The 26,925-nt window shown below is 40.3% G+C and overlaps 2 protein-coding genes across 8 annotated transcripts in view; both read right to left on the reverse strand.

The window, feature by feature from the left end:
* The window catches only part of cdk5rap2 (CDK5 regulatory subunit associated protein 2), a 33,960-nt gene extending 21,088 nt beyond the window's left edge, over nucleotides 1-12,872 (reverse strand). For 5 of the 7 annotated variants that reach the window (XM_054612078.1, XM_054612077.1, XM_054612080.1 and 2 more), the window contains exons 1-17: nucleotides 12,637-12,813; nucleotides 9,874-9,929; nucleotides 8,236-8,297; nucleotides 7,262-7,372; nucleotides 6,319-6,395; nucleotides 5,996-6,119; nucleotides 5,729-5,901; nucleotides 5,471-5,618; nucleotides 5,229-5,282; nucleotides 2,367-2,483; nucleotides 2,168-2,287; nucleotides 1,920-2,012; nucleotides 1,450-1,668; nucleotides 1,122-1,292; nucleotides 626-736; nucleotides 407-544; nucleotides 80-259 (exon numbers count right to left, since the gene is read on the reverse strand). In XM_054612078.1, coding sequence (XP_054468053.1) covers nucleotides 80-259; nucleotides 407-544; nucleotides 626-736; nucleotides 1,122-1,292; nucleotides 1,450-1,668; nucleotides 1,920-2,012; nucleotides 2,168-2,287; nucleotides 2,367-2,483; nucleotides 5,229-5,282; nucleotides 5,471-5,618; nucleotides 5,729-5,901; nucleotides 5,996-6,119; nucleotides 6,319-6,395; nucleotides 7,262-7,372; nucleotides 8,236-8,297; nucleotides 9,874-9,929; nucleotides 12,637-12,692 — 2,010 coding nt within the window. In that variant the 5' untranslated portion in view covers nucleotides 12,693-12,813. The other 2 variants (XM_054612076.1, XM_054612082.1) reach the window with 2 other exon arrangements.
* Nucleotides 12,873-16,781: 3,909 nt separating this feature from the next.
* Nucleotides 16,782-26,925, reverse strand: part of col27a1a (collagen, type XXVII, alpha 1a) — a 63,792-nt gene continuing 53,648 nt past the window's right edge. The window contains exons 31-61 of the mRNA XM_054612641.1: nucleotides 26,461-26,505; nucleotides 26,183-26,236; nucleotides 24,598-24,651; nucleotides 24,198-24,251; nucleotides 23,990-24,043; nucleotides 23,836-23,889; nucleotides 23,614-23,721; nucleotides 23,462-23,515; nucleotides 23,231-23,338; nucleotides 23,060-23,113; nucleotides 22,894-22,947; nucleotides 22,407-22,463; nucleotides 22,254-22,307; nucleotides 22,121-22,174; nucleotides 21,953-22,006; nucleotides 21,603-21,656; nucleotides 21,219-21,326; nucleotides 20,635-20,742; nucleotides 20,366-20,473; nucleotides 20,205-20,258; nucleotides 19,190-19,252; nucleotides 19,051-19,104; nucleotides 18,926-18,961; nucleotides 18,776-18,793; nucleotides 18,635-18,670; nucleotides 18,526-18,552; nucleotides 18,375-18,425; nucleotides 18,108-18,276; nucleotides 17,897-18,006; nucleotides 17,552-17,770; nucleotides 16,782-17,421 (exon numbers count right to left, since the gene is read on the reverse strand). Of these exons, the coding sequence (XP_054468616.1) occupies nucleotides 17,275-17,421; nucleotides 17,552-17,770; nucleotides 17,897-18,006; nucleotides 18,108-18,276; nucleotides 18,375-18,425; nucleotides 18,526-18,552; nucleotides 18,635-18,670; nucleotides 18,776-18,793; nucleotides 18,926-18,961; nucleotides 19,051-19,104; nucleotides 19,190-19,252; nucleotides 20,205-20,258; nucleotides 20,366-20,473; nucleotides 20,635-20,742; nucleotides 21,219-21,326; nucleotides 21,603-21,656; nucleotides 21,953-22,006; nucleotides 22,121-22,174; nucleotides 22,254-22,307; nucleotides 22,407-22,463; nucleotides 22,894-22,947; nucleotides 23,060-23,113; nucleotides 23,231-23,338; nucleotides 23,462-23,515; nucleotides 23,614-23,721; nucleotides 23,836-23,889; nucleotides 23,990-24,043; nucleotides 24,198-24,251; nucleotides 24,598-24,651; nucleotides 26,183-26,236; nucleotides 26,461-26,505 (2,274 nt within the window). The 3' untranslated portion in view covers nucleotides 16,782-17,274. The remainder of the gene's footprint in view (nucleotides 17,422-17,551; nucleotides 17,771-17,896; nucleotides 18,007-18,107; nucleotides 18,277-18,374; nucleotides 18,426-18,525; nucleotides 18,553-18,634; nucleotides 18,671-18,775; nucleotides 18,794-18,925; nucleotides 18,962-19,050; nucleotides 19,105-19,189; nucleotides 19,253-20,204; nucleotides 20,259-20,365; nucleotides 20,474-20,634; nucleotides 20,743-21,218; nucleotides 21,327-21,602; nucleotides 21,657-21,952; nucleotides 22,007-22,120; nucleotides 22,175-22,253; nucleotides 22,308-22,406; nucleotides 22,464-22,893; nucleotides 22,948-23,059; nucleotides 23,114-23,230; nucleotides 23,339-23,461; nucleotides 23,516-23,613; nucleotides 23,722-23,835; nucleotides 23,890-23,989; nucleotides 24,044-24,197; nucleotides 24,252-24,597; nucleotides 24,652-26,182; nucleotides 26,237-26,460; nucleotides 26,506-26,925) is intronic.

The raw sequence follows: 26,925 nt of genomic DNA on the forward strand, positions 1-26,925 counted from the left end.
AAAGTGTCTGTATATGTAAAATTCATGGGTCAGAATGGTGAAAAACACAATGGACATGGCTGAAAATACAGAAACTAACCTCCATATCCTTTGTCTTGCCCTCCAGGGAGAGCTGTAGCTGGCTGATGATGGAGTCCTTCTCCCTCAGTGATCTGTTCAGGTTATCTTCTACATCTTGCTTAGCTCTCTGCAGGTTCTTTAGTGTGTTTACAAGATGCTGCAGCTCAACATCCTTCTCCTTGATCAGACTGTCAAAACTCTGGAAGGAGAGGAATGAGAAGAGAGATGCATCGGACTGAATTCAAACCTTCCAAAAAACTATTTAATTACTGATTAGAAAAGGCAAATTTCTGGCCTTGGTTTGTGAGATTTTTTTCCTGTCAAAAATATGATCGTGCTTTCTTACATCGATGGTTTCCTTGTTGTGAGAGAGTAAGTTGTTGAGCCTATCTAGGTCTCTCTCCTTCTCTCTTAGAGACAGCTGCAGCTGGTGTATCTCATTGTCTTTCTCCTCAATGGCAGCAAACTTCTCGTCCAGCGCTTGCTGCGAGAGAGAAAACAGAACAACTGTCAGAATCAAGTTATAGTCGCCGTGGTGAGAAGATAACACAGAAGGAATGCAAACCTCCAGAGCCTTCTCCTTTTCTTTCAGCCTATGCCGCAGCTTGGAAAGCACATTATCGTTTCCTCCTGGACTTTTGCTTTGCTCAAAGTCTCTGACCATGTTTATGTACTCCTGATGAACACAGACAAAACAACAGTGTCAAACCAACAACCTGCATATTTTTTTAATGGCAGATTTTCCAATGGAGGAAAAAAATGAAAGATGCTAAATTTAAGCACATCTATGTATACATGCAGAGCGGCAGCCTTGAGCTAGCCAGTGGGGCACACTGTTCAACCCGTCTGTGTAAACAAAGCAAAGGGAAGCTTCATTTACAACACAAAGAGGAAGAGCGACTTAAGAGCGACTTCTCTGTTCAGGTAGACATTACTCCACTATATCTTTTTATGGCTAATAGTTGTTTGCTGTTGCGAATGCTCTGAATGTTGTATAGAAAATCTTTAATACACACAAAAAGATTTCATCTGTGTGTATATCTTCAACGTCTTTGTGTCACCTGTAGCTGCTGCTCTTTGTCGGCCAGAGTGGATGTGAGCCGCTGGATGGTGACCTCATGGGTCTGCAGTTTTCTTTTGGTCTGATCCAGCAGCTCCTGGTACTGCTGCTCTAGAGCACCCTCCCTGTCTCCGATCTCACCGCTCAGCTTTTTGAGCCGATTGTTCAGATCCTGGGGAAGGGGAAGTGATAATACTGTCACACAAAATACGATATTTGAAAGGTGACAGATAACAGAAAAGAGGATTTAAAATGCCTGATGGCTTTGTTCTGGAAACAATAATACAAGTGTTATTTGAAAATATATATTAGACATATCTCTGTCTTACATTCAGGGCTTTGTCTCCTTTCTTCTTCTGCTGTTGCATGTCCTCTAGTTCCACCTCTAGCTGGTCCTTCGCCTGCTGCAAGTCAGCCAGCTCCTGCTCCTTCCTGTCCAGGCCACGCTGCAGCTTTTGGGCTTCAAGCACCTTGGCATGATGTTCCCCCTGGAGTTGGGCCAGCTCTGTTTGTTTTGCCATTAATAGATTTTGGTGTTCCTCTACTCCCTGAGGGATATATGAAGGAAATGTTTACAGCGGCTGCAATGTATATTTGTCAATGAGATGGTTATTAAAAATACTTTGCCTTCCTGCTTCTTTGAAATTCTATAACTACTACTACTACTACTACTACTACTACTAGTATAATGTGTGACTGTACAGGCACACACATAACAAGGAGCCATTTACATTATCATATAAAGTCATGGGTTGGCTCTCTATACAGTTTGGCTCCCTATAAAAAGTGCAGGACTTGCCTGGTATTTCTGCAGTTGGGCCTTATGTGCTGCCTCTCTAGCCTTGGCCAAAGCGTCATCCCGGTCCTCAATCTCATGACACAGCTCTGCAATCTGTGCAGCCAAGAAAAAGTCAGACAGGTTGGTGCTAGAGCATTTCATATTACAGAATAGTGAAAGCACAGTCAGTTTAAGTCTGGTCACAGTTAAAAACAACTGTTATGACAACCATGATAATATCAATTGTGTTTATAACAGTATAACTCTACCTGTTTTTCCTTTTCTTTGAAGACCTGAGTAAGCCCTTGGATGGTTTTGTCTCGCTTTAGAGCATTTTTCTTCTGAGAGTTGAGTTCATTCTCTTTCTCCTCCAACTTCCCTAACAGGGTCTGTGCACACAAAGAAGACATCTTAGACAAAGAAACCTCTCAAAAATATTCAAACGAGCTAAATGACCTCTCCGTGTACCTTGTTTTCATTCTGGGTTTCCTCCAGTGTTTTAGTTAGGTTTTCAGTGGTGCTTTTGGCCTGGGTGAGCTCTTCAGTCAGCTGCTTATTGCAGGACTCCACTCGCCTGAACTCACTCTGCGGACGAAAGAGAAAACGTATCAACACAAGCAATAATAAGCAGCAAAGCTTCTGTCTGCCCCAGGTCATTGGCAGTACTATAACATTTTGCTCAGCTAGGATTACTAAAAAAAGAACTACCTCCACCACTCTGATAGGAGTGTATTCTTCACCAAATTCCTCTGTAAGATCATGCAGAGACTTCCATTTTGCCTCTCTGTATCTGCGCCTCGCTTGGGGGTTGAGAGGGCCTATATTTAACCTCTTCAGGACAGGGATGTGGCTCCCTGCAGGGGACGAGACTTGTTGCTTGGAGATGCAGCGCAGGAGCTGGATCAGGTCAGCGATCACGGAGGGCGTACTTGAGGAGCGGCGGAGCAGCGCTCTGGCCTGAACCTTTCCTTCTGGGTCATCCGTGGCACCATGTCTTGCAACAAACACCTTGGGCTCTCTGAGTTTTAGTTTGGAAGGAGGATCTGGAGGGGTGTCCGAGGAAAAGTCTCTATTGAGTGACTGCAGGGATGTGGAGCGACTTTTGAATCTGGGTGTGCCCTTACGTTGGATCAGGTCGAGGTACATGCTCTGCGAGCGGGGGGGTGTGCCTCGGAGACCAAAGCTCCTCATGGCGCCATCGAGCCCTGCCACTGATCCCAGCCTGCTGCCCCTCAGGCTCAACCGCGCTGGAAATGCCCCTTTACTCACAATTCGATCCAGACTCACACACCTTCTCATGCGAGTCTCCACGTGCCCACTCCCACTCTCCCTGTGCAGCCGTCCTTCAGATGCCAGCCCACCTACAGCCTCATCGTCAGGACTGCCCACCCCAGAGGACCTGAGTGGAGTCTTGCAACTGGTGCTCTCCACGTAACTCTTGTACAGGCTTGGGTTGTTCTTGTTGTAGATGTGGATGATGCACTGGATCAGGTGGTCCTTCTCCGCCTGCATCTTCAGGATCTGACTGCTGTGCTTATCCTGCAGCTGGCTGATGTTAACATCACATTGTACCACCTTCTCCAGCTGGAAAACACATTTTCCACAGAGGAACTCTCCTCGGCCATCGCGGGTAAACTCCCAGCCCAGCACATGGGACAGGATGACTTGTAGCTTCCTCTGCGCCGATGTGCTGAATATCCAGCGACACTGGCTTCCCACCAGACGAACGCCACATATACGACAGGGGTCCCGCATGGCACCTGCAGGTCTGTATTTTCCAGATTCACCTGCTTAAATCGAGTCCAAAAGGCGCACAAACCGTCCGGTGACTTATTGGTCTTCAGCTTGCCAACCATGGAACAGCCATCTATCGTTTACTCTCACTCCATCAGCAAGAGAAGCAAAGAGGAGAATGGCTGAGTACAGAGCAGTATAAGCCCTAAGCCGCTCATAATCCCTGCTCCCGCCTCTATTCCACTCTCCCCCACCCATTCAATCAGATCAAATCCCTCAGGACTGCTGCACTGATCTGTGTCATGGTCAATGCCAGACCATCTCTAGAAAACCTACTCCTAGATACTAGATCAGGTATGAGGGTCAGCCACATACATGTGCTTCTACAGGGGACTGGTGAAGATGGAACCAGTCAAACACTCCTGTAGACTCTATCCTGCCTGACATCTAAAAACCCGCTTTAAGATTAGAGGAGGTGTTTTCTGGCAATCACATTCCATTACACCTTCATCCTGGAGAGGCCACTCAAAGACTTGTCATGCAACAAAATCAGACCTGGTGGACACATTGTCCCCAATCTTTCGAAATCTCGTTTTTTTTTACGTGATGCAGCACATTCGTTTACCCAGATCTGACAGTGACTGACATGTTGCGCCATTTTCTCCCTTAAATAAAGAAGGACGGACATAAATAACTCTCAGACAAACTCTCCAGACAGCATGGTAATCCAGTCTTAACACCGCTGAGTCCAGACGCCCGGCGACGAACCATGGACACGGTCCAACTGACAGTTTTCTATAAGCCAATCAACAGGGTTTATCTTTGATGTTAAGGATATGCGTCATAATATTCAGCCCCACAAACCCACAGAATATCAAAAAATTTAGCTTTTATAGAGGATAGAGATAAGATAATTATTTATGGGAAAATCCTCCAATAAAAAGGTCATTTGAAGGATTACTGGAAATTGAAAGATTATGCCATAAACGATCATCACGAACATTCACAAACATTAATTTAATGTCGGGCAAAACAAGTGATGACCAAAGAGCAGCAGTAGTAACTACAACACAAACTCCTTCCTTAACCAAGCAGTTATAATGATATACGCTTCCTGTTGTTAAACCAACATTAGACAACCCATTAAAGCCCCAAGACTACCACAACAAACAAGAGTCCTCCTCCTCTTTACTGAAGCAGGGTACAAAAATAAAACTGCACTAGGAGGCACAAAGAGGAAAAAAAAAGCAAGTCATAAAACATGCCAAAGTGCATTTCCTGTGGTTCAACAGAAGAACACAGACAACCCTCTGAAGTTGACAGCTCCTTAGCATAGAGGACATAGCCTGTGTCCATCTGTTGGTCTGGGAGTGCTTGAGTTTGAATGGCTTGTCACACTAAGGCACGGTTAAATGAATTAGCTAGGCTTTGAGGCAAAACTTTTAAAGGAAACCGAATATGAAAGAATGACAAAATAATGAGAAGGTCTCACTGTGGGCAAGACAGAGTCAACAACAAAAGAGCTTAAAAACATGGACAGGTAGAAAGAATCCCAAAAAGCAGACCACTTAATGAGGAGATCGCTACAACACCAACCTGATCGTCCGGTGTTCTTGTGTCCTTCTCTCTATGTAGCTCGTCCCTCAGTGCCTGGGAAACAGACAGTCATGGGTCACTCAAATGCCTTTTAATATTTAAAGCAGTGCTGAAAGTTTCAGTTATTTAGTAATGGGCATAGTGTCAATACATACTTTATGTACTCTCAAAACATGGCAACAAATGACTAAAAACATTTTGTAACTCTAAATTAAATTTTGTACAACATATTAAAGTCTTACCTCAAGTTCCTGATCCTTCTTGGCGATGAGATCAGATAGCTGTTTGACACAGTCAGCCGATGGTGCATCTGTCTCTCTATCTGCACTTTTCTTCTGCTGGATCACAGCTTCCTGGTTCTTTAATGTGATCTTGAGCTGCTCAATGATACTGGTGGGGGCAAAAAAAAACAAACAAAAAAAAAACACATTGGAAATGTTTAGACCCTAATACAGAAAGAAAATCATATTCATGTGTCTGCTTATCGAAAGTGTCCTTACTTGTCTTTCTCCTGCAGGGCCTGCTGCAGGTCTTGGACTGGGCTGGGGACAGGGGTAAAGGTGCTCGGTGGACCCTGGGCTTGGAGCCTCTTCTCAATCTTAATATTCTTAAGCTTCTCCTGCTCAGCGATGGCTGCCATCTTGTCGACCTCTTCCTCTGCTGTTCGCAAACTCTGAAATTGAGGCAAAAAGACCAAGTCTGACAGTTAGCCCCAACTACGTAGGGGGATGAAACTAAAAATGACTGAGTAAATAGTTTTGACTAACCTGTTCTAGGTCAGCTATTCTTTTTCTGAATGCGTCTCGAAGTGCATCCATCTCTCTCTGAGCTTGCTCTCTAACACGCTGGGGTTCTCCTGCTTCTCGACCAGCCAGACTCTCCAACGCTTTACTGAAAAGAAAAGAAGAAGAAAAATCACAGCGTGTGATTAGGTTAAAGCTTATATACATTTTCCCCACTGGGCTTCCATGACATCTATCTGCCAACTAAAATCTTGTTTTTGTTGGAATTCTTACAATGACACCAAACATATGAATTTAGCTGGTAGTGAACTTCAGAACAGTGGGACTGTATAGGGAACGATACTCACGATGCGGACACAAGTAGCTCCTGTTTCTCTGCCAGGTCTCGCTTCATGGACTCCAACTCCACCTTCAGCTCAATGTTCTATAGACAGACAAAATTCAGTCCATTATGAAACAAATTGCACATCTGGAGTTAGGGCTGGACAATGCGGAAGAAATCAAATATAACGATATTTTTGACTAAATAGCTCAATATCAATATTTCAGAAATATTGTATGGTGAATATTGATGCTTTCAGAAAATATTTACACAATGAGATTTTTGAAAGATAATTGTCAGTAATCTGGATATTTATGACTAAGTGGTTAAAGGCAAATACTAGAACAGATCAAACATCCTGTTAAGTTATAAAACTACATCACTTTACTGTAATACAGCCTGTTAAAAACCAGAACAAGAAAACACTTATGCCATATTACAGTATCCAGAATCTATCAATATTTTATTCATATACTGCCCAGCTCCATCTTGAAAAAACTAGGACAAACAGTGGCCAAATATTCAAGAGAGACCTAGAAGTTGTTATCCCTGACAATTACATTGTTAATAATACCAAATGAATAAATCTCAAGGTTTATGTTGACCTGGCGTGTGTAAAAAATGTATAAAAATCTTCTCTAAAATTCTTACATGACACGTCGACCTTTAAAATAATAAAAAAAAAAAAGAAGATAAGAAACACCAGCAGAAGATTCCATTGTGCTTACATCTACCTCATAAAAATGAAACAGAACAATGAAACAGCAAGACAGCTGTTCTAAGATCATTAATGTGGGATTTTTGGTTGAACCAAATCCAGATGTTGTTGAGGCTGAAGTTGTGATCTCAGTTCGTCCTGGTAGGAAGCACTGAGTCACATTGAACATTAAGAAACTGAGAGGCCACATAAATCCATGACAAAGACAAAAAAGTTTGATACACATTTACACAACAAAGAAAGCAAATACCGTTTTGAAAATGTCCTCAGTGGAGTCATCACATTTCTGCTGCATGCGCTCCTCCATGAAGTAGATGCGCAGCTTCAGGTTAAAGTTCTCTTTCTTCAGAGCTGTGATTTGCTGCAGATAATTGATAAAAATAAATTAAAAAAACATTTATATAAACAGAAAAATAACTGAACAATTAACATTTTATTGAAAAAGTTTCATCAAAATATTTTAGTCTCTGTCTGAGACTAAAATAGTCTCTCCAAAATAAAAGTCCTGCGTTGACTTTATTTTAATTAAATGAAGTAAAGTTAGGAAAAATTATTTGGGTTAAGAAAAACAGCAGTTAATTACTTTATATGTGGAGAAAAGTGGGACGACACGTTTACATAGCAGAAAGGGATCCATGTGTATGCTTATTGTTAAAATGAACATGTATGTGTGTTTGAGTGCGAATGTGTGAAGTTGACTGTGCATCATTGTGCTGCAGGCTCAGAACAGCGTACATCTGGGAATGGGGGTTGGGTAGACTGTCCGAGGGAGGAGGTAGAAGTCTGAACCCCTCTGTAAACCCTCTAATCATGAAGCGAGCCAAACAGCACAAGCCAAAAAAAAAAAATCTTATCGTGCATTCCACTCAAATGCTGAAATATAGGCTTCGCTTCACCTCAACCCTACTCCTACTCCTACACACACTTCATCACTAAATCTCCATAAATGGTCAGTGTGGCGTAGTTTTAGTCAGACTGAGGATCAGGGTCAATAAATCACAAATAATTGTTTGTTGTGGTGGTGTAAAGCTGAGTGCATAACAGTATAGTGACACGCTCAGTTTCCAAGTAGTTATTAGAATTAATAGCATAATAAAACAATTAAAATATGACTCATCATAAAATATATAAAATTGGATTTGGGCAAAAAAAAAAAAAACATTGACTCCCAACATAGCAACTGCAATTAAAGAAATATCATGCCACTTGATACAAATAACTCACATTCTCATAGTCCTTCATGGTGAGAGCTTTGATTGGGGACATCTTGTCAGGGAAGGAGGGAGCTGTAAAACAACAAAGTGATACACTTTCACTCATTCAACAACACACCCAAACACTGTGTTTTCTATAGCAAAGACATTCTTCCCTGCTTAAGAGAATAACTCACTCTCTTTGTTTTCAGGAATGTGTTTATTTTAGAGGGATAGAGAGAAAGCAGAAATGCTTTTCACTGCAAAGGCATCAGAGGTGAGACTTCTGGAGAGCTGCCATGTATAGACCAGTTGAAAGCAGCCCACAGCTGATCACGCAACACTAGTCAACACATTTCACAACATGAACTCAAGATTCATAGTTTGACGGCCTGACAGGACCGTCAAACTATGAATCACCACTCAGCTATCAGCTGCTTGTTTCCGTACATTTCATTTCTAAATTTAGAGAAATTTATGCTTTTGTCCTTGTTGCCTTTGGTGTCTTTGGTGTACGACTGTCAATGTCTTCAATGTAAACATAAATCTAGATCTCTACAGACGGCATTCCTGGATCTAGTATCTGACACAACTACTGAGGAGACACCAGGACCAAACAAACATCTGACACAAAAGGATTTCTGTTTCCATGGTTGAAAATGAAACCTTACAGCTTGATCTACATCTACAAATAAAGTAGATTTTTTTAGAAAGTTATTTTCAGCATGGGCATTGTTATTCTCTTTGTTAATTTCAGCACAGGCTTTTTTTGTGCACTTTAAAGTAAGCATATGTGGGAAGAAGTACAGAGTGACAAAAGCTGATATATAAGGTTATTTATATATATATATATTAAATGGTTTTTGAAATAAAGTTTTTGGTACTAGTGTACAACACCAAAGTTACAGCACAGACACCAAATCTATAGTTATTTCAATATCTTGCTCTGAAGAATACAAACACATAACTCAAACACTTCAGAGAGCTGAAACAAGTCATCATCTAATCAAATCGAGAAAAATAATTGGCAACTATTTTGACAATAGATCTGTCATTTTTTCAGTCAAAAACTCTAAACATTCCTCGGCTCCAGCTTCTCCGATGAGAGGATTTTCTTCTTTTTATACAACTGTGAACCTGATATCTGTTTGGATTGTTAGTTCGGCAGATAAATCTGTATGCAAACAGTGCAGCTCTAGTTTACACACACACACACACACACACACACACACACACACACACACACACACACACACACACACACACACACACACACACACACACACACACACACACACACACACACACACACACACACACACACACACACACTGCTGCATGCAACTGTCAGTGCTTTGCCTGAATGCATTTGTCCGCACGACCAACTTGACAGAAAGCCAAAGATGCTGACCTATATCTAGAGATCATTTGTTATAATGCTTGTATATATTGTTTTAGCACGGAGTATATTGTTGTCACACTACAAGAGCATGACAGTGATTTAGGAACAGGATTAGCTCATTAACATCATACAGCTAATCCCTCATCACAGCTTTGGGGACACAGCTGTCACAGCAACGATTCAACAGCAGTATTAATTAATACACAAGGGAGGCACAACTTGAGCTTTGAAAAAACAAAGAGCAAACAAAAGAAAATCTTACTGTACCTGTCATGCTGTCTGAGGAATATTCTCCAGCATCTATGGAGTCCGGCAGTCTGCAGCTGTGGACAAAATCATCTTCTTAGAGATGCAGTATAGTCACCACAAATATTTGGAAAAGGGATCACAGTTACATTTTTTGCCACGTTCATCGAAGAAAGCTCACATATTTAAAAATCACAGTAACCAAAGAAAGCTCTCCATCCTTGCACAGTTTAAAACACATTTGAACATAAATGCGCCGTGTTTATGTATTACTCACGCTGGCCAGTTCCACTGAGCCCCAAGTACAATCCATAAATAGCTCAAGAATGACTCTCTGCTTCATTTACATCCACTCCGGCTGAGCGTCCTTTCAGTGTGTGCGTGTGGTTGTGTGTGTGTGTGTGTGTGAGTGTGCGTGTGTGTGTGTGTGTGTGTGTGAGTGTGAGTGTGCGTGTGTAAGACCATGTGCCAGTGGCAGCCTAGCTCTCATGTTCGGACAGACAGGACGAGAGAAAAACAGAGAATCCAGTGGACCGAGAAAGCTTTCTTTGGTAGACAAGTAGACTACTGTGGCTCTGATCAGCTAAGCATCACAGTGTACAATGCACCAAACATCAGCAACACACATCTGGATCACAATGACACAAAGGGAACTAGAGCTGTTATGCCAAAACACAAATCTATAAATTGCACATTTATTAAGTTTTAGTACAAATCCCTCCTTACAATTCTGGTTTCAAGAGTTCAATTACAAAAAACATGAACAATTTGGGTCCGAGATCACGTCGCTCAACTTTGACCCTTGTGTCTAATAATATATAATTCAAGGCTTACATAACTACACTACTTCCTATACCTCCCCTGGCAGTGGAAGCAAAGCCACTCGGCTTCTTTTTTTCCCTCAGCAAATATCAACGGCTTCTTTCCAGCATTCATGACATTTCATGTCTTCACGATGATATGTTTTATGTTCTTTGTATGTAGAATTAAGCAGATTGTGCTTAAGCTAAGAACCATAAAAATAATAATAAAAAATGAAACAAAATAATAATAATATCGTAGGATGTATGTATAAATGACTGTATTGTATTTTAAACCCTGTGTCTTGTTGTTGTATTGCTGTAATTATCACTTTAGACTTTTAAAATAACAACATTGCTATTGCTGTTTTGTATTTCTATAGAACATTTGATGAGTCGGATAAATATGACTTTTAATCCATTTAGTCAAATTCAATTCTTTTTCACTAGGCTTTCTGTGACTCTGGGAACTGAGAATATCCCTCCTAGTAACACTTCATTACAGCCTTCCACAGTGTCGGGCTGCAACTATAAACCATAATGACACAGCTCTTCCCCATCTCTGTTGGGCTTTGACACCAATTAAACACAGTGGAGACAAGAAGACTCGGTGCCAATTGAAATCACATAGCGCCTTTGGATTTACAACACTGAATCACAGCGGATGGAATTCAGATTTTTGACACTGATCAACAACCACAACAAGAAAAACTATTTTATGTCAAAGTGGTCAAACCTTCCCTGTGATACAATGCTAAACAATAAAACATGGACAATATGTGCAGCCGGATCACAATAATCATCCATAACACACAAATCAGCCATAAATATGTTCATAAATTGTTGCATCACTGAGGTTTTTACATGCTGAGCAACCCCTTCCTGTGTAAATGGAGAGGAAGCACTCTAAAACAAGAAGAGCCGTGATCAGAGCAAAGCATCAAACATAAACAAGCGAAAAACAACTTCAATAGAAACCGTACACAAATCAAACTATCTCCTACAGAATAGATACAGACGTAGAAACACTTTTTTGTCAGTGTTATAAACACTACATTTGCAGTAACCCCTCCAGCACCCAGTGGAAACAATGTAAAAGCCTGTAAACAGTGACTTCCTCTTTCTTCTCACTTTGTTCAATTGCAAACATGGAAGCAGCAAGGCTCACAACAATAAACCAGCATTAAATGAAGCAACTAACAATACAAAGATATATTGTATTTATACATACTTAAAGGGTAAAATGAATCAGGTTTCAGAATTACCAAATAAGTAATCCACACCACACATATCAGCTATCATCTTGGGTTACTGAGGCATGCTTACCACCTGGATCACCGCTTTAACACAGGACACAGCTGGGCTGGAGCATTTCAGAGAAAGGAGAGGAACCAAGGGCACTACACAAGGATGCTAGAAATACCTTCTCAGTGGATCAATATCCTGCAAAACCTAATAATGCATAGTCCACCTACCACAGTCACACTCTTCTCCCATGGCATGGAGAAAAGAAAAAAAGAAAAACAAGTAGGACATGTTACTCCACATTTTGTGCAAAGAGTGCAAAGGGTGCAAAGAGACGTCTGCGCCTCCTGATGACAGGCTGCCTCTGCTGGTTTCCGCTTTCTTGCACTCCCTATATGACATGTCAACAATATATATATATATATATATATATATATATATATATATATATATATATATATATATATATATAATATAATATATACAATATCACAGCAACATGCAATGAGCAGAATGTGATTTATAAACAGATAATAATGCCATTTGCAACAGTGTTTCTATTGACTTTAGTTCAGAATTGTGTCACATCAAATGCATGATAACTTGAGTGTTTTTCTGTGTTCCAGGTAATAGCCGCGGCCCGTGTAGCGGTACCTAACCAGGAAGTAGACGCCCCCGCCGCCGTTCGGATTAATGGGCTAGCGTTAGCTCACAAGCTAACGTAAGTAGCGGGCTTTACCTTCCGTTGATGTCAACGGGGAGCGTCAAATCCGCTCCCACGACGGAGTCCATCATAAAAGGGTTTCTTATCCTGTGTTCTCTCCGGAATAAAAACACATTTTACACACTAGATTTAAGGAAAACTTCAAAAAGCGGGACGGAATTCAAAATAGTCCAGGGTACCGCCATCACGATAAGACATACGTCACCACTGTGCACGTTGGAAGCTGGCGGTGCCTTCAGGGGGTGTAGGTAATAATTTAAATCGCGACTGAAACCGCTACAAAAAATGCCTTACAAAGACGAATATGGCATTTTTAAGTATAAAAACACATATTATGAGAAATTATTATTTGTTTGTTTGTTTTTAAATGATGCCTAAATGCAAGTTTATTGTTCACGATGTGAAAATAAAGTATTTACGAGCAGTATGAAAGGCAGCATAAAAGCGACAAAACGATTGGCCAAGACAAACTCTTTAGGGTGTGACGTAGAGGCTGAAACAAAGTGAATATGCTCCTTAGATATCCAGTCAAGTAGTCATGTTACTGTTTCTGAGAACACACTTTTAAGAAAAGGGTGACGTGTTTTTATTCAGTCAGACATTCTTGACATATGAGAGTCATAAAAGTCAGACAGGGGTCATGTAACACAACATATTAAACATATTACCTAAACTGGTATAGAGCAGAGACTGTATAGAGTGTGTTGCTTGTTGCTCAAGTGTGGCATAATAGTAAAGGTAATAACATTGGTTACTCGAGAGGGACATAGATGTTTGTCAAGTTTGTGTGATGCACTCTTATCATAAGTACACAAGTGCAAAATAAAAAGGTCTTGCATCATTTTGTGATTCACACTGAAAGCAACAGAAGCTTAATTTCAGTGTGTGTGTGTGTGTGTGTGTGTGTCTGACATATTCATCAAAAAATAAAATATAATGTGTAAAACCACATTATGGTGTAGAGTGGTGTAAACAGCTGGTTCAAATCCAAATCTATCCAGAGAACAATAGCGACATCTAGTGATGTAACTCTTAATTTCAACCAGTCTGGTTTCATGGTTGGCAATTATGGTGTTAAATGTTCATTCTTTTAATAAGACATATTTTTATAAGACAGAAAACTCCCCAGTGATAACATTATATCTTGCTGATGATCATGATGTATTTGCTCTTCCCACAGATGCGTCACGCTAGTTTTTCATCTACCAAACGGGTGTGCCTCAAAACAGCTGTTGTACTTAATTTATACAATTTTCAGTCCTTTGTGTTGTTCTTTGTTTGCACACAACACACACTCTCTGGACACTGGTGTCCGAGGCAATGGTGTGAAACGCCCAACACTCCCTTTTCTCCTATAAACTGATAAACCAAAATTGGATTACCAATTGAGCAATGTGGGGCCCCCCAGACTCCAAAGCATCTGGTTACTGCATGTCCCTTAGTTTTGGTAATTTGACTAAATGCAAATTGGTACAGGATTTGCATTTGTACAATCTTAACTAAGTAGGATTCTGCTTTATTTGGGTATTAAAGGCCCTTTCATGGAGATGAGCCCTCTGTCAAGATCTAGTTAAAAAATATAATTTGTACCATTGTTTTGTTTATAGTATCACACATGGTACATATTCTTAATAACGTTTTAGTATTAAAGGACTTTGGGCTTGAAGGAAACTTGGAAGTAGCAGAGTATACATGCACATTGCAGACAGGCAGGTAGGTGTAGGGTTAATCAAGGCCAAACAGCGCATTTTTGCTGATAGATACTCTATGCCTGGGCTCAACACATCCTCAACCCCCAGCAAGGCATTCCTCGTCATTTTAACTAAGTATATTGGGACATGAGCCTTCTGTTGGACCTTGTACTATGTTTCTGTTGGGACTGCTTGTATTAACTACACCATGTCTGCAGACACACAATCCAGTATTGATGTTATAATGATGTCTTCTTATGAAAGTGCCCAAATCAGAGTTATGTTTCAAAACCATTGGCGATCATCACAACCCTTTGCATTTAGTACACCATATAAAAGTAGTGGCTATATGTATAGAATCACACAATTTTCAAACCCCTTAACCTTTGAGTGGGCCAAACTGTAAATGTATGTTAATCATATACAATTGTGTACTGTACTTTTATTTTAATTTAGTAAACTGGTACATATAAAACGGGAGATCCTTGCTTTTCTTTTAATCTGTCTTTAAATATTTGTGTCATTTATATAAAATTGTTTAACACACCATGTTTTTCATGTTATATGTTTGTGGATATTCCAGCCACTCAGCGATAGTTGAAAATGAATAATCCAAACACAAATTGAAAGTATTTATTGAACAAGTAGACAGATAAAGGATGCTGGCACCAGAAATGGTCTTGTTTGATGACTGACTGTATGTGGATGATATTTCCAGACAAGGCTTTAATTATAAAAGCAACAGAGAATCTTTGCTCCAAGTCATGTTTAAAAATGTGAGGTATTCTTAGCTCGTTTTAATGTCTACACCAGATTTACAAAAAGAAGAAAACAATTTTCACATATTTGCATAATTATTTAAAACACAAGTTATAGTATAGCACAGAGTCCTGGTACAGTACATGGTTGATTATCATAGAGGAAAAACAACATAAAGCAAATGAACAAAAAATAAAAAAATAAAAGATAGTTAACATTGCTATTAATTTGTTCTCGGGAGCCCCAAATTTACACATAAAAAATCTATAAACTCCAAGACCAGTTGGGCAAACTGATATATAAAGATGTCAGAAAGAGTAGTATTGCTTCAACCAACAGAACTTCCGTCAGCAACCACGTTAACAACATTAAATAACATTAAATTAGCAAGAGGGGATCCACTGTTTACAGCAAGGTTTGAACAATTATACACACTTGTGTCCAGCTACAACAAAGAAACGTTTATTTAATTAAAACTATCTCCACTAGTTGTGTCTCTAAGAAATATTAAATACAGCTGTGGGGGGAGGGGGTGGGGGGGGGGGGGGGGGGCTTTGTACAGAGTATACGATAATTCTATTCTTAAAAAATACTTCAAACCCTGTGATTTATAATGGATACAAAATGAGTAATCTGTTTTTAGTTTTTATAGTTATCTCTAAAACATTTTCAATCAGAATAAAAGTCTTTGTAAATTGCAGGGTTGAACAAAAACAGACTATTTGGGAAACTTTGTAGTTTGGGTTGGGGTGTTATCATTATAGTGCATTATGGAAGCTGTGGCAATATATTATATTGCCTTTTTTTAATTAATCTAAGCAAGCAATGCACTATGAACATCAGAATATTTCAGCAAAGTGGTGTAATTACAGCATTATGGTTAGCACCTTGGATAATTTACTTAGCACCATGCATTAGAGAGAGGATGGGATAGAAAATGGGGGTTTCATTTTGATTCATGGACCAACTCTCCTCTCTCCTGTGGCTCAGTTCTCCTCTAAGGAATGCTTGTACCTGTAGTCTGTCTACTGTAAGTGGGGTAGAAGAAGGGACTCCTGGTCCTATGTGATGGCAAAAAAATAACAACTATTTCCCTCCTATCTCCTATCATAAGTAAGGAAGTATGGGACTGATCCTCCACAGTTGAAGATAAATTAATATAACTCTACTGAAAACTAGAGCTCCATACTCTTTTTTTTACTTTTACAACTGCAGATATTCTCTCTAATCATCAGTGGCATCTGGTTCAATAGTTTATGAGTAATAAGTATAGGAATACGTATTTAATGCACTGTGCGCATCAGTGTGTGGCTTCAGACGTTACTGAGGGTTTACACTGGTTTTCCCACATTTGGGATGAGACTAAAAGGAATGTTCTCCCATTTGGAGCATTAGTTAATACAGATGTGATTTCTGCTCAATTTAAGCAGACGAGCCTGCCTCTGGATTTATTCACACGTGGGCAAGATCAAATGGAGATGAGCACCAAAGGGAAAAATAATGGCACCCCGGAAAAATCCTTCCATATGAGTTTAAAATATCAAATTATCTTCTCATTTTCTATTGCACTTGAAGATTATTTCTTTACATAAGATATACATTTATAAAAGTTAATAATAAGCATACATATATATATATATATATTTATATATATATATATATATATGTACATTTGACTGATCCAAATTACTTTAATTCTTCTCTCCTCACAGAAATGAATTCCTGGTATTTCAAAAAAAAAAAAAGTACACACAGTATACAGACTGTATACAGTTAAAAAAATAAGTTACTATAATGTCTGCTGATTAACTTGGCCTTGGTCTCCCTTCACTTAGCAATGTTCTTGAGAGATTGTGTGGCATAGAGCCTTTTTTTCTCCAAGTGGGCGTACATATGGAGATCCTTCTTGAAGAGCTTGAAGAAGCCTTTGCCATATGGAGAAGCTATTAGTGCAAGAACTCCCCTGCTCCTCCTCAGCTCTTCTTTGGCCCTCCAACCCCCCCGTGCTTCCTCCCTCTGTGTCTGCAGTCCATTGAGAGTTTGGAAGAGTGAAGCAGGATCTGTATGGAGGGAAGGCTTGTACTCGCTTGGATTATTTTGCCATGGATTGGAGGAGATTGCTCCGATCTCCACGCCCGCATAAAGGTGTCACCAAGGGGTGATGATCCATTCTTCCACCCTCGGAAGACCTACACGGCAGCCCTCACAGGAAGCATACAGGACCTACTTCTAGGTGGTAATGTGAGCCAGATGAAGTCTTGGGGAGGTTGTAGATGTCGAGCACAGGGAGCAGAGAGGGATCCAGGGAGTGAAACACGAAATGGGTTTGGTGCCAGCGGCCATCTTTCATCTGAAATCCAGATATAAAATACATTTTATAGCCCAAAACATGAACGTGGCAATCAGGGCAACAAGTTTGAAAGGTCAAGAATGATGCCAACTAAAGGCCAGTAAGCCAGATGACATCTTGTCCGTCTTACCCAGCAGGAGTCCTCTACGACTTCTGGCTCGAGCTCTCCTCCCGCCTCAAACACCTCCCCGCTCCAGGATTTGAATCTCACAGAGTTCTGAGCGGCCGGCTGATCCTCAGCTGACCTCCAAACCGAGATGTTCAGACAGTGGACGATGATGTGCTGCTCCGCCTCTGAGCTCAGCAGGTGCAAGAAGTTCATCTGGACACGGCCGATGCTGATGGAAGGCTGCATAAACAGGCAGAACAGGCACTGATTAACAAGTCTGGTATGAACTCATGCACGTAACATTTCTTTAATTTGTATAATCTTTGCTGATGTCATTGAGGGCTGTTATTGTGTATTCTTAAATACCTTGGATACAGTTATTGGTTTTAGGCAAGTCTGTCCACCTCCAGTAAAGTTGCACGAGACTTCTATTGTATCTGACGAGCAGCCCAGGTTGGGGTCCATCCAATAAGTGCCTGAAAATGCAAACACATATGGGGTTAATAAGTCTATCCAAACATAAAATGTCTCTCTGTGTCTGTCTCCAACACAATACAAGACATACGAACACCCTCACCATCGTTTAACTTCTGTTCACAGCTGTGCAGGTCCCTGCAGATGCGGGCGGGGTTGTCCCGAGTGCCCAGTGGGTTCTTCAGGCTCTGGATCAGGTTACTGAGGTAGTGGAGGGTCTTAAAGATCTCTGCGCCCTGGTCCAGCATCGGAAGGTCCATCACTGGCTTATTCTGGAGGACAGACCAAGAGATGAGTCTGTGAAGTTTGCAACACATTAAAAGATAACGGATGACAATAGAGAGAAATGTTGATGTCATACTCCTCTAACCTCAGTCCTGAGTGGGGTGTGTGAATCCATAAACAAGACACCATCTTCAACCTGCAGCAAATAACAGAATCTTAAAATATATCACCCGTGTCACTTTATCTTTTCAGTATATATTGGATTTAGTTATATTAGCAAACAAAACATGACTTACAAATGATAGAGGGATACCCGGGCGACCCTAAAGGAAATAAATGAAATAGTTATTTCATGCAACTTGACATTATGTTTGTTTGACGGCTGCTTAAAGGTAGAAAACTTACTGGAAGTCCAGGAGGTCCACGAGGTCCAGGAGATCCCTAATAAAGAAGAAGAACACAATGCAGGATGAGGTTTTAAGTCGCCATAGAAAATACAAATGTTAGATCTGTGGCAACAGAAAATGACACAATATACAAACATACCCTTGGGCCTTGTACTCCCTGTGCAGAGAGAGAGAATAAACATAGTCAGCATTAATATTGTCATCAAATCTGCTTTTTAAACAGCAGACAATGTGAACAAAGTGTAAAAAAAACTGAAAAGAGTAGATGTGGTAAGTAATAATGACTTACAGTCTCTCCACGATTGCCTTTCTCTCCTCTTGGACCCTGTAAAGAGATGTACAGTCAGGTGGCTGAAGAATAACATAATAGCAGATAGAAATGGTAAGGCTGATCTTAATCTGTATAATACATACCACGCTTCCATTGGGACCAATAATTCCCATAGGGCCAACAGCTCCTCCTCTGCCCTGATAGAGAGGAATAGGAGAAAAACAATGAAATAAGAGCTTCAGTGCATTTTGTCAGAGTAAGATAGATCACGAGTCTACTTACCATTGTGCCCTGCGGCCCCTTTGGTCCTCGTATGCCCTTTGGCCCAAAGTCTCCTGGAGGCCCCTGAAAACAGTAGTGACAATATTTTAAACACCCTCACCTGTTTGAAATACTTCATGTCAGTTTTTGCAAAACGTCTTCTTAAACAACAACTTTTATGTCCTAACCAAGTCTGTGCTTCATCATGGAACATCTAAGCTCCACTAACTCTTCCATACGGAAAACAATTTTTCCAGCTGTTTTTCAAAGATTTTGGCCTTGTGAAGTGATTTCAATAGAATCAATTTTTTATAGCCACTGAACCACACACAGTTGGAAAGTGTTTGTGGAACATGTTGGAAATTTTACTTCAAGCATACAAGCCAACGTGCACTTAATACTGGTGACTGTGGAATTGTTCAATAAGATAATAAAACAAACTGGGCATGGGCAGGAAGTGAGGCGGGACATTTGTTGTAAATGGGATCTAGTGATGGGAGGGAACAGACACTTCTTTTGAAAGACTTTAAGACTTAACTAGTAGAAGTAAACTACCAAGAGAGTAATCCACTTCCTGGACAGATGCCCCCAGTATAATTACAAAGGGAGGAGTAAAAAAAGCAAACGGTTCAGAAATTATTTTAACTGCTCATCCAAAAAGGGTCTTTTCTATCAAAGTAATTTCTGAAGGTAAACCAAGCAGATTTCAGTAGCTCATTAAATGATTAGTAGTCATTCAATAGCAGATAAATAGCTTTGTTGTGTGTGTGTGTGTGTGTGTGTGTGTGTGTGTGTGTGTGTGTGTGTGTGTGTGTGTGTGTGTGTGTGTGTGTGTGTGTGTGTGTGTGTGTGTGTGTATATATAGGACTGTATACATCTGTTTAGCAAAAAGCTACAAATGCTCTGTCACCCTTTAAAACTGAGTTCTACTTTTTAAAGGTGTAGATTAGGATCATATCACAGGCTGGTTTTTAATGGACATGTGGGTTTGTTTGTGTCTGTTGTAGAATTGTATGCTGTTTGGTGCTGAACATACCCTTGGTCCAAAAGCTCCCAAAATTCCTGGAAAACCTTGGACCCCTGTATCACCCTGAACACGAATGAAATCAACAATCAGTAACACAGAATCTCCAAAATTAAAAAAATCTTATCTTTCAGGGTTTGTAGGTCATTGCCTGTTTTACATTTGCTACTCACAAGTTGTCCTTTAGGTCCTTGGTCTCCCTGTGGCCCTGGTAGTCCCATTCCACCTCTGAAGCCTCTTTTCCCTGGAGGTCCAGTCTGGCCTCGAAGACCCTGCTCACCCTGGATGGATGAAAGAATGATCAAATGATGAGGAGTTAAATAATCAATAATGGATTCTTCTGATAATTAAAGCAGTCTCATACACGGCAGCACATTACATCGCATACTATATTATATAGTATAGTTTAATCACTATGAAGAATATTACTCATCCCTCTTACCTTTGGTCCAAAGGTCCCCTGATCTCCCGGGAGTCCTGGACCGCCAGTTTTACCACGTGAGCCCGCTTTGCCAGGAAGACCAGCCTCCCCATCATCACCATGCTCTCCCTAAATAAACATCATGGAGGCGGAATGAATGAGATTTATCACAAAGATTAACAATTTGTTAACATTTTGTTTTTTGCAGGATTTAAGGATGGCATGATGTCCAGCATGTTGCCCCAGAAGGGAACAGAGGATAAAACCTTGGTTCAACTTCTAACACAAGACATCTCTTTATTTAATTGAGAGGCATGAAATGTGCTGATTACATTCATCGTTCCAAGAGGATAAACCCTTTACAGTTGAATGACTCCCTCTGGCACCACCCTCAGGACAAATCTGGTATTTAATTAAACAATTACAGGTAAGTCTCCAAACATAGCAAATTCAGTTCTTGTTCTTTCTCGCCAATACATTTTAATTATGTTACAGAAGGGATATTAAAGCCTCCAGGTCATGCTAGCAAAGCTATAGACTCTGTAGATTCTCTGTAAATAGGATAAATAAGATAAATGAACAAGAGATTTCTTTGTTTGTCTCACCGGCATGCCTTTACTGCCATCTTTTCCTGGGACTCCATCAATCCCGGGCAAACCCTCAAGGCCTTCTCGACCCACCACACCTCTGGGACCGGATAGACCACCCACACCCTGAGGAGAAGAGAGGACTTGTCAGAAATCTGGGCCAAACGTGTGTTACCGACTTCTTTTCCATCTGTCTTTACATCAGTTAATTAACATAACTCATCATCAGTTTTCTCCAGTCTAGTTTAATCCATTTATGACTTATGTTAGCGCCTCATTTCCAAGTATTGGAGTCATGGAGACAAACTTTTCAAAGGCTGAGAGTGTGCAAAACATCTGCCGTGTGATATGGAATACTGTAAGTCACTGTAGGTGTGGATGTATGGAGACTTGTTAACTTACCTCAAGACCTCTGGTTCCTTTTTGTCCTGACAGACCCTTTTTGCCTTTTTGACCCTTAAGAGAGAAAATGTTTTAAAGGTTAAATAAGATTATTATTGATTATTAATGTTCCTTATCTGCTGGTTATGGTTTGTCACTGCCAATAAACTACAGTAACATTTATGCAGGGGTTGGTGACCAGCAAGACATTTCCTTCTCAAGCCAAAAGAAGCAAATGCTTTTAGTCTGATTAATGGCCTCTTTAATAGCCATTTTTGTTGGATCTCTGTTGAGTTCATTACTCAGGCATTCAACTTACACCACATAAAAGCTTGAACATAGTATCTAAGGCTTTATTTTGATATCCTTACTTGATCTCCTTTGGCACCTTTGGGTCCTTGTTGCCCACGAAGTCCAGGTTGTCCCTGAAAAGGCCAGTTATGTTAGTGAAAGCACATAAAGACAACCTGTGTGAGCATGCCCGCTGTTTGTTTATGTTGACTGGACCTGGTATGGAAATCACAAGTTTTGACACTCACAGGTTGTCCAGGGGCTCCAGACCTGCCTCTCCCGCCATCCAGACCGACTTGACCCTGAGAAAGAGCAACAGAATGTAAACCACATAAACTCAAATAAATTATTATTCAAATCACTTGAAGAAATAGTACTTACTTTATACCCCGGATCTCCTGATTCTCCTCTCTGTCCTCTGTCACCTGGAGTACCCTGAGAAAACAAGAAATATGTGAGTTAACAGCAAATACATTTTTTTATGCAATCATAAAGCAGACAAGGATGGAGAAAAGTAAGTCAGGTGTGACTTACTATGTCACCTGGAGGACCAGGAGGACCCTCTACTTTCCCATCATCCCCCTGTTCGCCCTGCAGATGAAAATCAGAACAATGAACATTAAGATGAACATTAAGATGTTTCAATACACTGTATCTGGCTTTTGAAACGCCTCCTAAAATGTTTATTTTGTGTACGCCTTCTTCTACAATGTCACATGACTGGTTGGAAGACTTAGAGCAAAAATCGAACCACACCCCTGTGCATGTGAAACCACCTGTATTATATTAACATTGTGTTTTTTTGGTGATGGCACTGGGGTATCCAAACAAAGCTGATCAGTACAAGCTGTTTACAGAGAGAAGTGCACTTTAAGATGTTCAATAATACAAAAAACATTGATGTTATTGATCCACTTTCAGGTGATTTGTGGCCAATCCAAACTGGTGCTGGGATAAACTGGGAACAGATAAGAAGGAAGAATAGGAGATCGGTGTTACATATAAAGTGAACGAGTTGTACCTTTTCACCTTTTGGTCCTGGAGTCCCCATGGGGCCCTGTGATCCCTGATGGCCCTGCAAAGACAGACCCAAGACATCATGTTATGTGAAATGATTCACCAAATGCACATCATGTTTAATGGCCATCCACAAGCAGACACTTTTATTTATCCTAAGGTAATCGTACCTCATAACCTGCAATACCAGGTTCCCCTTGTTGACCCATTTGACCAGGAGCTCCCTAAAGACAATAAATACAATAATTACTTCACTACTCGTTATTTAGATGGCATTCAAACTTCTTATAAGAACTGTTTTTTCATAAATGAATGGTGAAATCATTACTGGTCCACTTTACCACGTGTCCAATGGTTCCTCTGGACCCCTTCTGTCCAACGAAACCTGGTGGTCCAGTCTTCCCCACCGTCCCAGTCTCCCCAAGGTGACCATGATGACCTTTGGTACCCTAAACACAGAAAAAGGATAAGTTACAGAACGGCTTACTCCATAGCATCTTTATGTCATTGTGCGTGGATGCTTTGTTTTCTGAAGGATTAATCTGCCATTGGAGGTGATTTGATGTTATTACCTTGAACCCTTGTTTGCCTCTTTCACCAATTTTGCCAGGTTTCCCTTCAGGACCCTTTGGAGAGAAAACAAAATTAGGAAACAGGCTTAGAAAGTCAGTTTGCAAAAACAAAAACCTGTGTAGGAATTTGACCAGAAAGACAGACCACTTACTCTGACGCCGTTGAGTCCAGGATTACCAGCTGGGCCCTCTTTTCCCTTTAGCCCGATTTCACCTTTTTCTCCGTTGTCGCCCTCCTGACCCATGTCGCCTTTGTCACCCTGAGCATATGCACATAAAGACAAGACTCTAATGAAGTTTCTTTACTTAAAACATGGAAAAAAAGCTGATTCTTATTACAAGTGCAGCACATGGCTTAGTTTTTGATACGCTACCTTGGCTCCATCAGGACCAGCTGGACCAGCTTCTCCCTCTAGGCCTGGCTCTCCCTGTTACACAAGCAACAAACAAACAAATACAAAAGGTTAAAGAAAGAACAGCTTCACCATGTTACAGATATTTGATAGTGTTTAATGCTGATAATCGCACCCGCTGTCCTATTAGTCCCTGCTCTCCGATGTTCCCAACAGGTCCAATGGGTCCCTGAGACACACAGATACATACACATGAGCAACAGGGCACAAACAAAAGTCACTCTGTCTTTTTGGGGGTATTTGTTAGATATTAATTAATGTAGTTGTAGACATTCTTTTGATTCATTTAGTTGAGTTAAACATGCAACAATATAGTTTCTCACCTTCTCCCCTGGCTCGCCTGGCAGTCCTGGTTCCCCCACCTTGCCCGAAGGACCCTTTAGAAATTGATAGAGGATGAAGGAAAGGAAAAGTTCAATTATTTTGGACAGAGATTATGGGCAAATGAGTCTTTGGCGTTACATTACGTATTGTCATGAGAGAAAAAGAGAAATAGGACACCTTCGTAATGTGGGTTAATTTGTCTAATTTGACAGATTAGTTCAATCAGTGAACATTATTGATTCATTGGGGTAGGGTGAACAACACACATCACATAATTAATCATTTAGCTTTCATAATACCCTTTGTGCGGATAAACGTCAGTGACATAATTCATGGGGAATATGCATGCACGCATATGGCTGAGGGTGTGTGCAAGTGTGTGTTTGCAAAATGTCCCACCTTTTGACCGACTTCTCCTAACAGTCCCACGGTCCCTGGAGGCCCAGGTGATCCCTATGAGACGACAACACACATACTTGAATGATAATCAGACCAAAAGCTGGAGATATTTCACACTAATCAACATCAGATCTTGTTTAATAAGTATGAAAAATAGAAAACTTTCTGGCTGATGTGTATTGCAGAAGAGCCAACAGCAGATACATAAGTAAACCATCTGTACCCAGTTTGGCTCTGAATGCAAATACAAACTGTCACTAATTATGCTTCTTAAACATCGACACATTGCCATAAATACTTCTTGCTATCGGTGCATATGAATAATGTTTGCTCCATGGTTGACTTGCGTCCAGTCCAAACAATATTGATGGTATAACTGAAGTCATCTGTGTGGTCTTTAATTCATATTTCAAAGAAAACAGCAGGGCTCAGAGGCGTATTATCTCAAAAATGAAAGCAGCTGTGCGGCAAAAGAGATGAGACAATGGAGAGTGATAAGGCGGGGAAAAGCTGATTTTCAACAATGTATTTAAGGGAGGATTCATATTTATAGGTGGTTGCTGGGAATCATCATTAGTCCTCCTACTATGATTGGATTCTTATTTAAAGCATACCCCAATAGCTTGTCTAAATCCAAACTACTATTAAAAACGGTTAACAACTAACAAAACTGTGCAGATAGAAACACTTATAGCTTGTAGTTAACATGATCGTGCAATTTTACATAACCTATTAAAAGGCTAACTGAACCACTTAAAAACAAATACATTAAAAGTTGGTCTCTCTCGTGAAAATTATCTTTCCTATTGAAGGTATAAACAATCTGCTGTGTGAAGTGAACTCCATTCAGCTGCCTGATTGTCCCGTTGAGATAGTAATAGTAATTTGCAGAGATCCATGTTTTATTTAATTGGAAACAGGAGAGTGATAGCGTGTGATCCATTTGTACCAATGAAAACAAAGAGGCAACGGGTGCTTGCCTCTAGTGTTGACAATCTTTTTCTGTTCTGCCTCTTTAAGCGTGTGTTAAATAAATCCACATGGAGAAATATTTTGCAGTAAATGTTTTATCCATCATGACAATAAGCACATATTGTTTCCCTGCAAGCTCAGCAATTTAGAACTTCTATTAAAAAGCTGTTTCTTTTTTTAAAAACACTCTATTCACTCTAGTCACCCAGCATGCTACAGAGAAGATGTGTGAAGCCTGAGACAAGTCTCTGGCTGCTCTGGAGGAAACATTTAGTACAAGCAAATGCTAAACTAAAATATGTCGCATACACATCCTCCTGGTTATGATATTTGGGAGTTAACAGGGCTGGGCAGAGAGAATCAAAGTGCTGTTTGTTGCAAAAAATAATTTTTAATAAAACTAGTAAGTATGGTTTTGAAAAAGGGAGAGGAAAAGTTTGATGAGCTTGAGTAAGAATACTGTAAAAGATTGGGTTTTAACAAAGAAAGAGAGAGAGGGCCAGAGACTGAGGCAGAGGAGGAAATGAAGATATGTCAGGGGTAAAGATGCAGAGAAGATGAGGAAACACGAGAGGCCTTCAGAAAGGATGGAGGCACAGTTGGAAGGTCATACCGGCTCGCCTGCTATTCCCTTGTCCCCTGGAGGTCCTGAAGGCCCTTGGATACCCTGGAGACAGAAGGGTAAGTGAGTTCAGAATACATGTACATGCACTATCTCACTTTCACAACACACTACATGGTGTACAGATTTTATGAAAGTTTGAGTATTTTAAGGTGATCCCATCAGCAACAGAATATGGCTCAAATAAGAGCAGGGGTTGTTTACACAAATAACTGCTTCATAAAGTAGTAGATGTATATTGTTTGTATGTACGAGCAAAGTGAACTCACAGGAAAACCTTTATGCCCAGTTTCCCCAAACTCTCCGATCTTCCCCTGCAGGGACACAATGAAAAAAAATATTTGTAAGACAGAAGAAATTATATCAGAGGTCGATACTGTTATTGACAAAGGAAGTACATATATAGGTCCAGATTCACTGAGGCTTTGTGAATCACTTCAGGCATTTCCTTCATCTAAAGACATGTTCTTTATGTAGTAATAATAATAATACATAGGAACAATATGTGACCATTGTACAAAACAAAACAAAAAAGGGGAAAGAGAGTTGTTGGTGTGTGGCCACTAAGCTTTAACTTGACCTTAATTTTCACTGAGCAATGGCAAGTGCGTTTTGTCATTCCATGTCTTTCTCCATCTCTTTTATTTTGCTCGTAAATTAATGAATTGCCCCTTACTACATAAGATTTACAAGCCTTTCTATACATAAAGATCATTAGTATTTTCAGCTGAATA

The sequence above is a fragment of the Anoplopoma fimbria genome, chromosome 14, assembly GCF_027596085.1.
Source record: "Anoplopoma fimbria isolate UVic2021 breed Golden Eagle Sablefish chromosome 14, Afim_UVic_2022, whole genome shotgun sequence".
NCBI classification, from domain to species: domain Eukaryota; kingdom Metazoa; phylum Chordata; class Actinopteri; order Perciformes; family Anoplopomatidae; genus Anoplopoma; species Anoplopoma fimbria.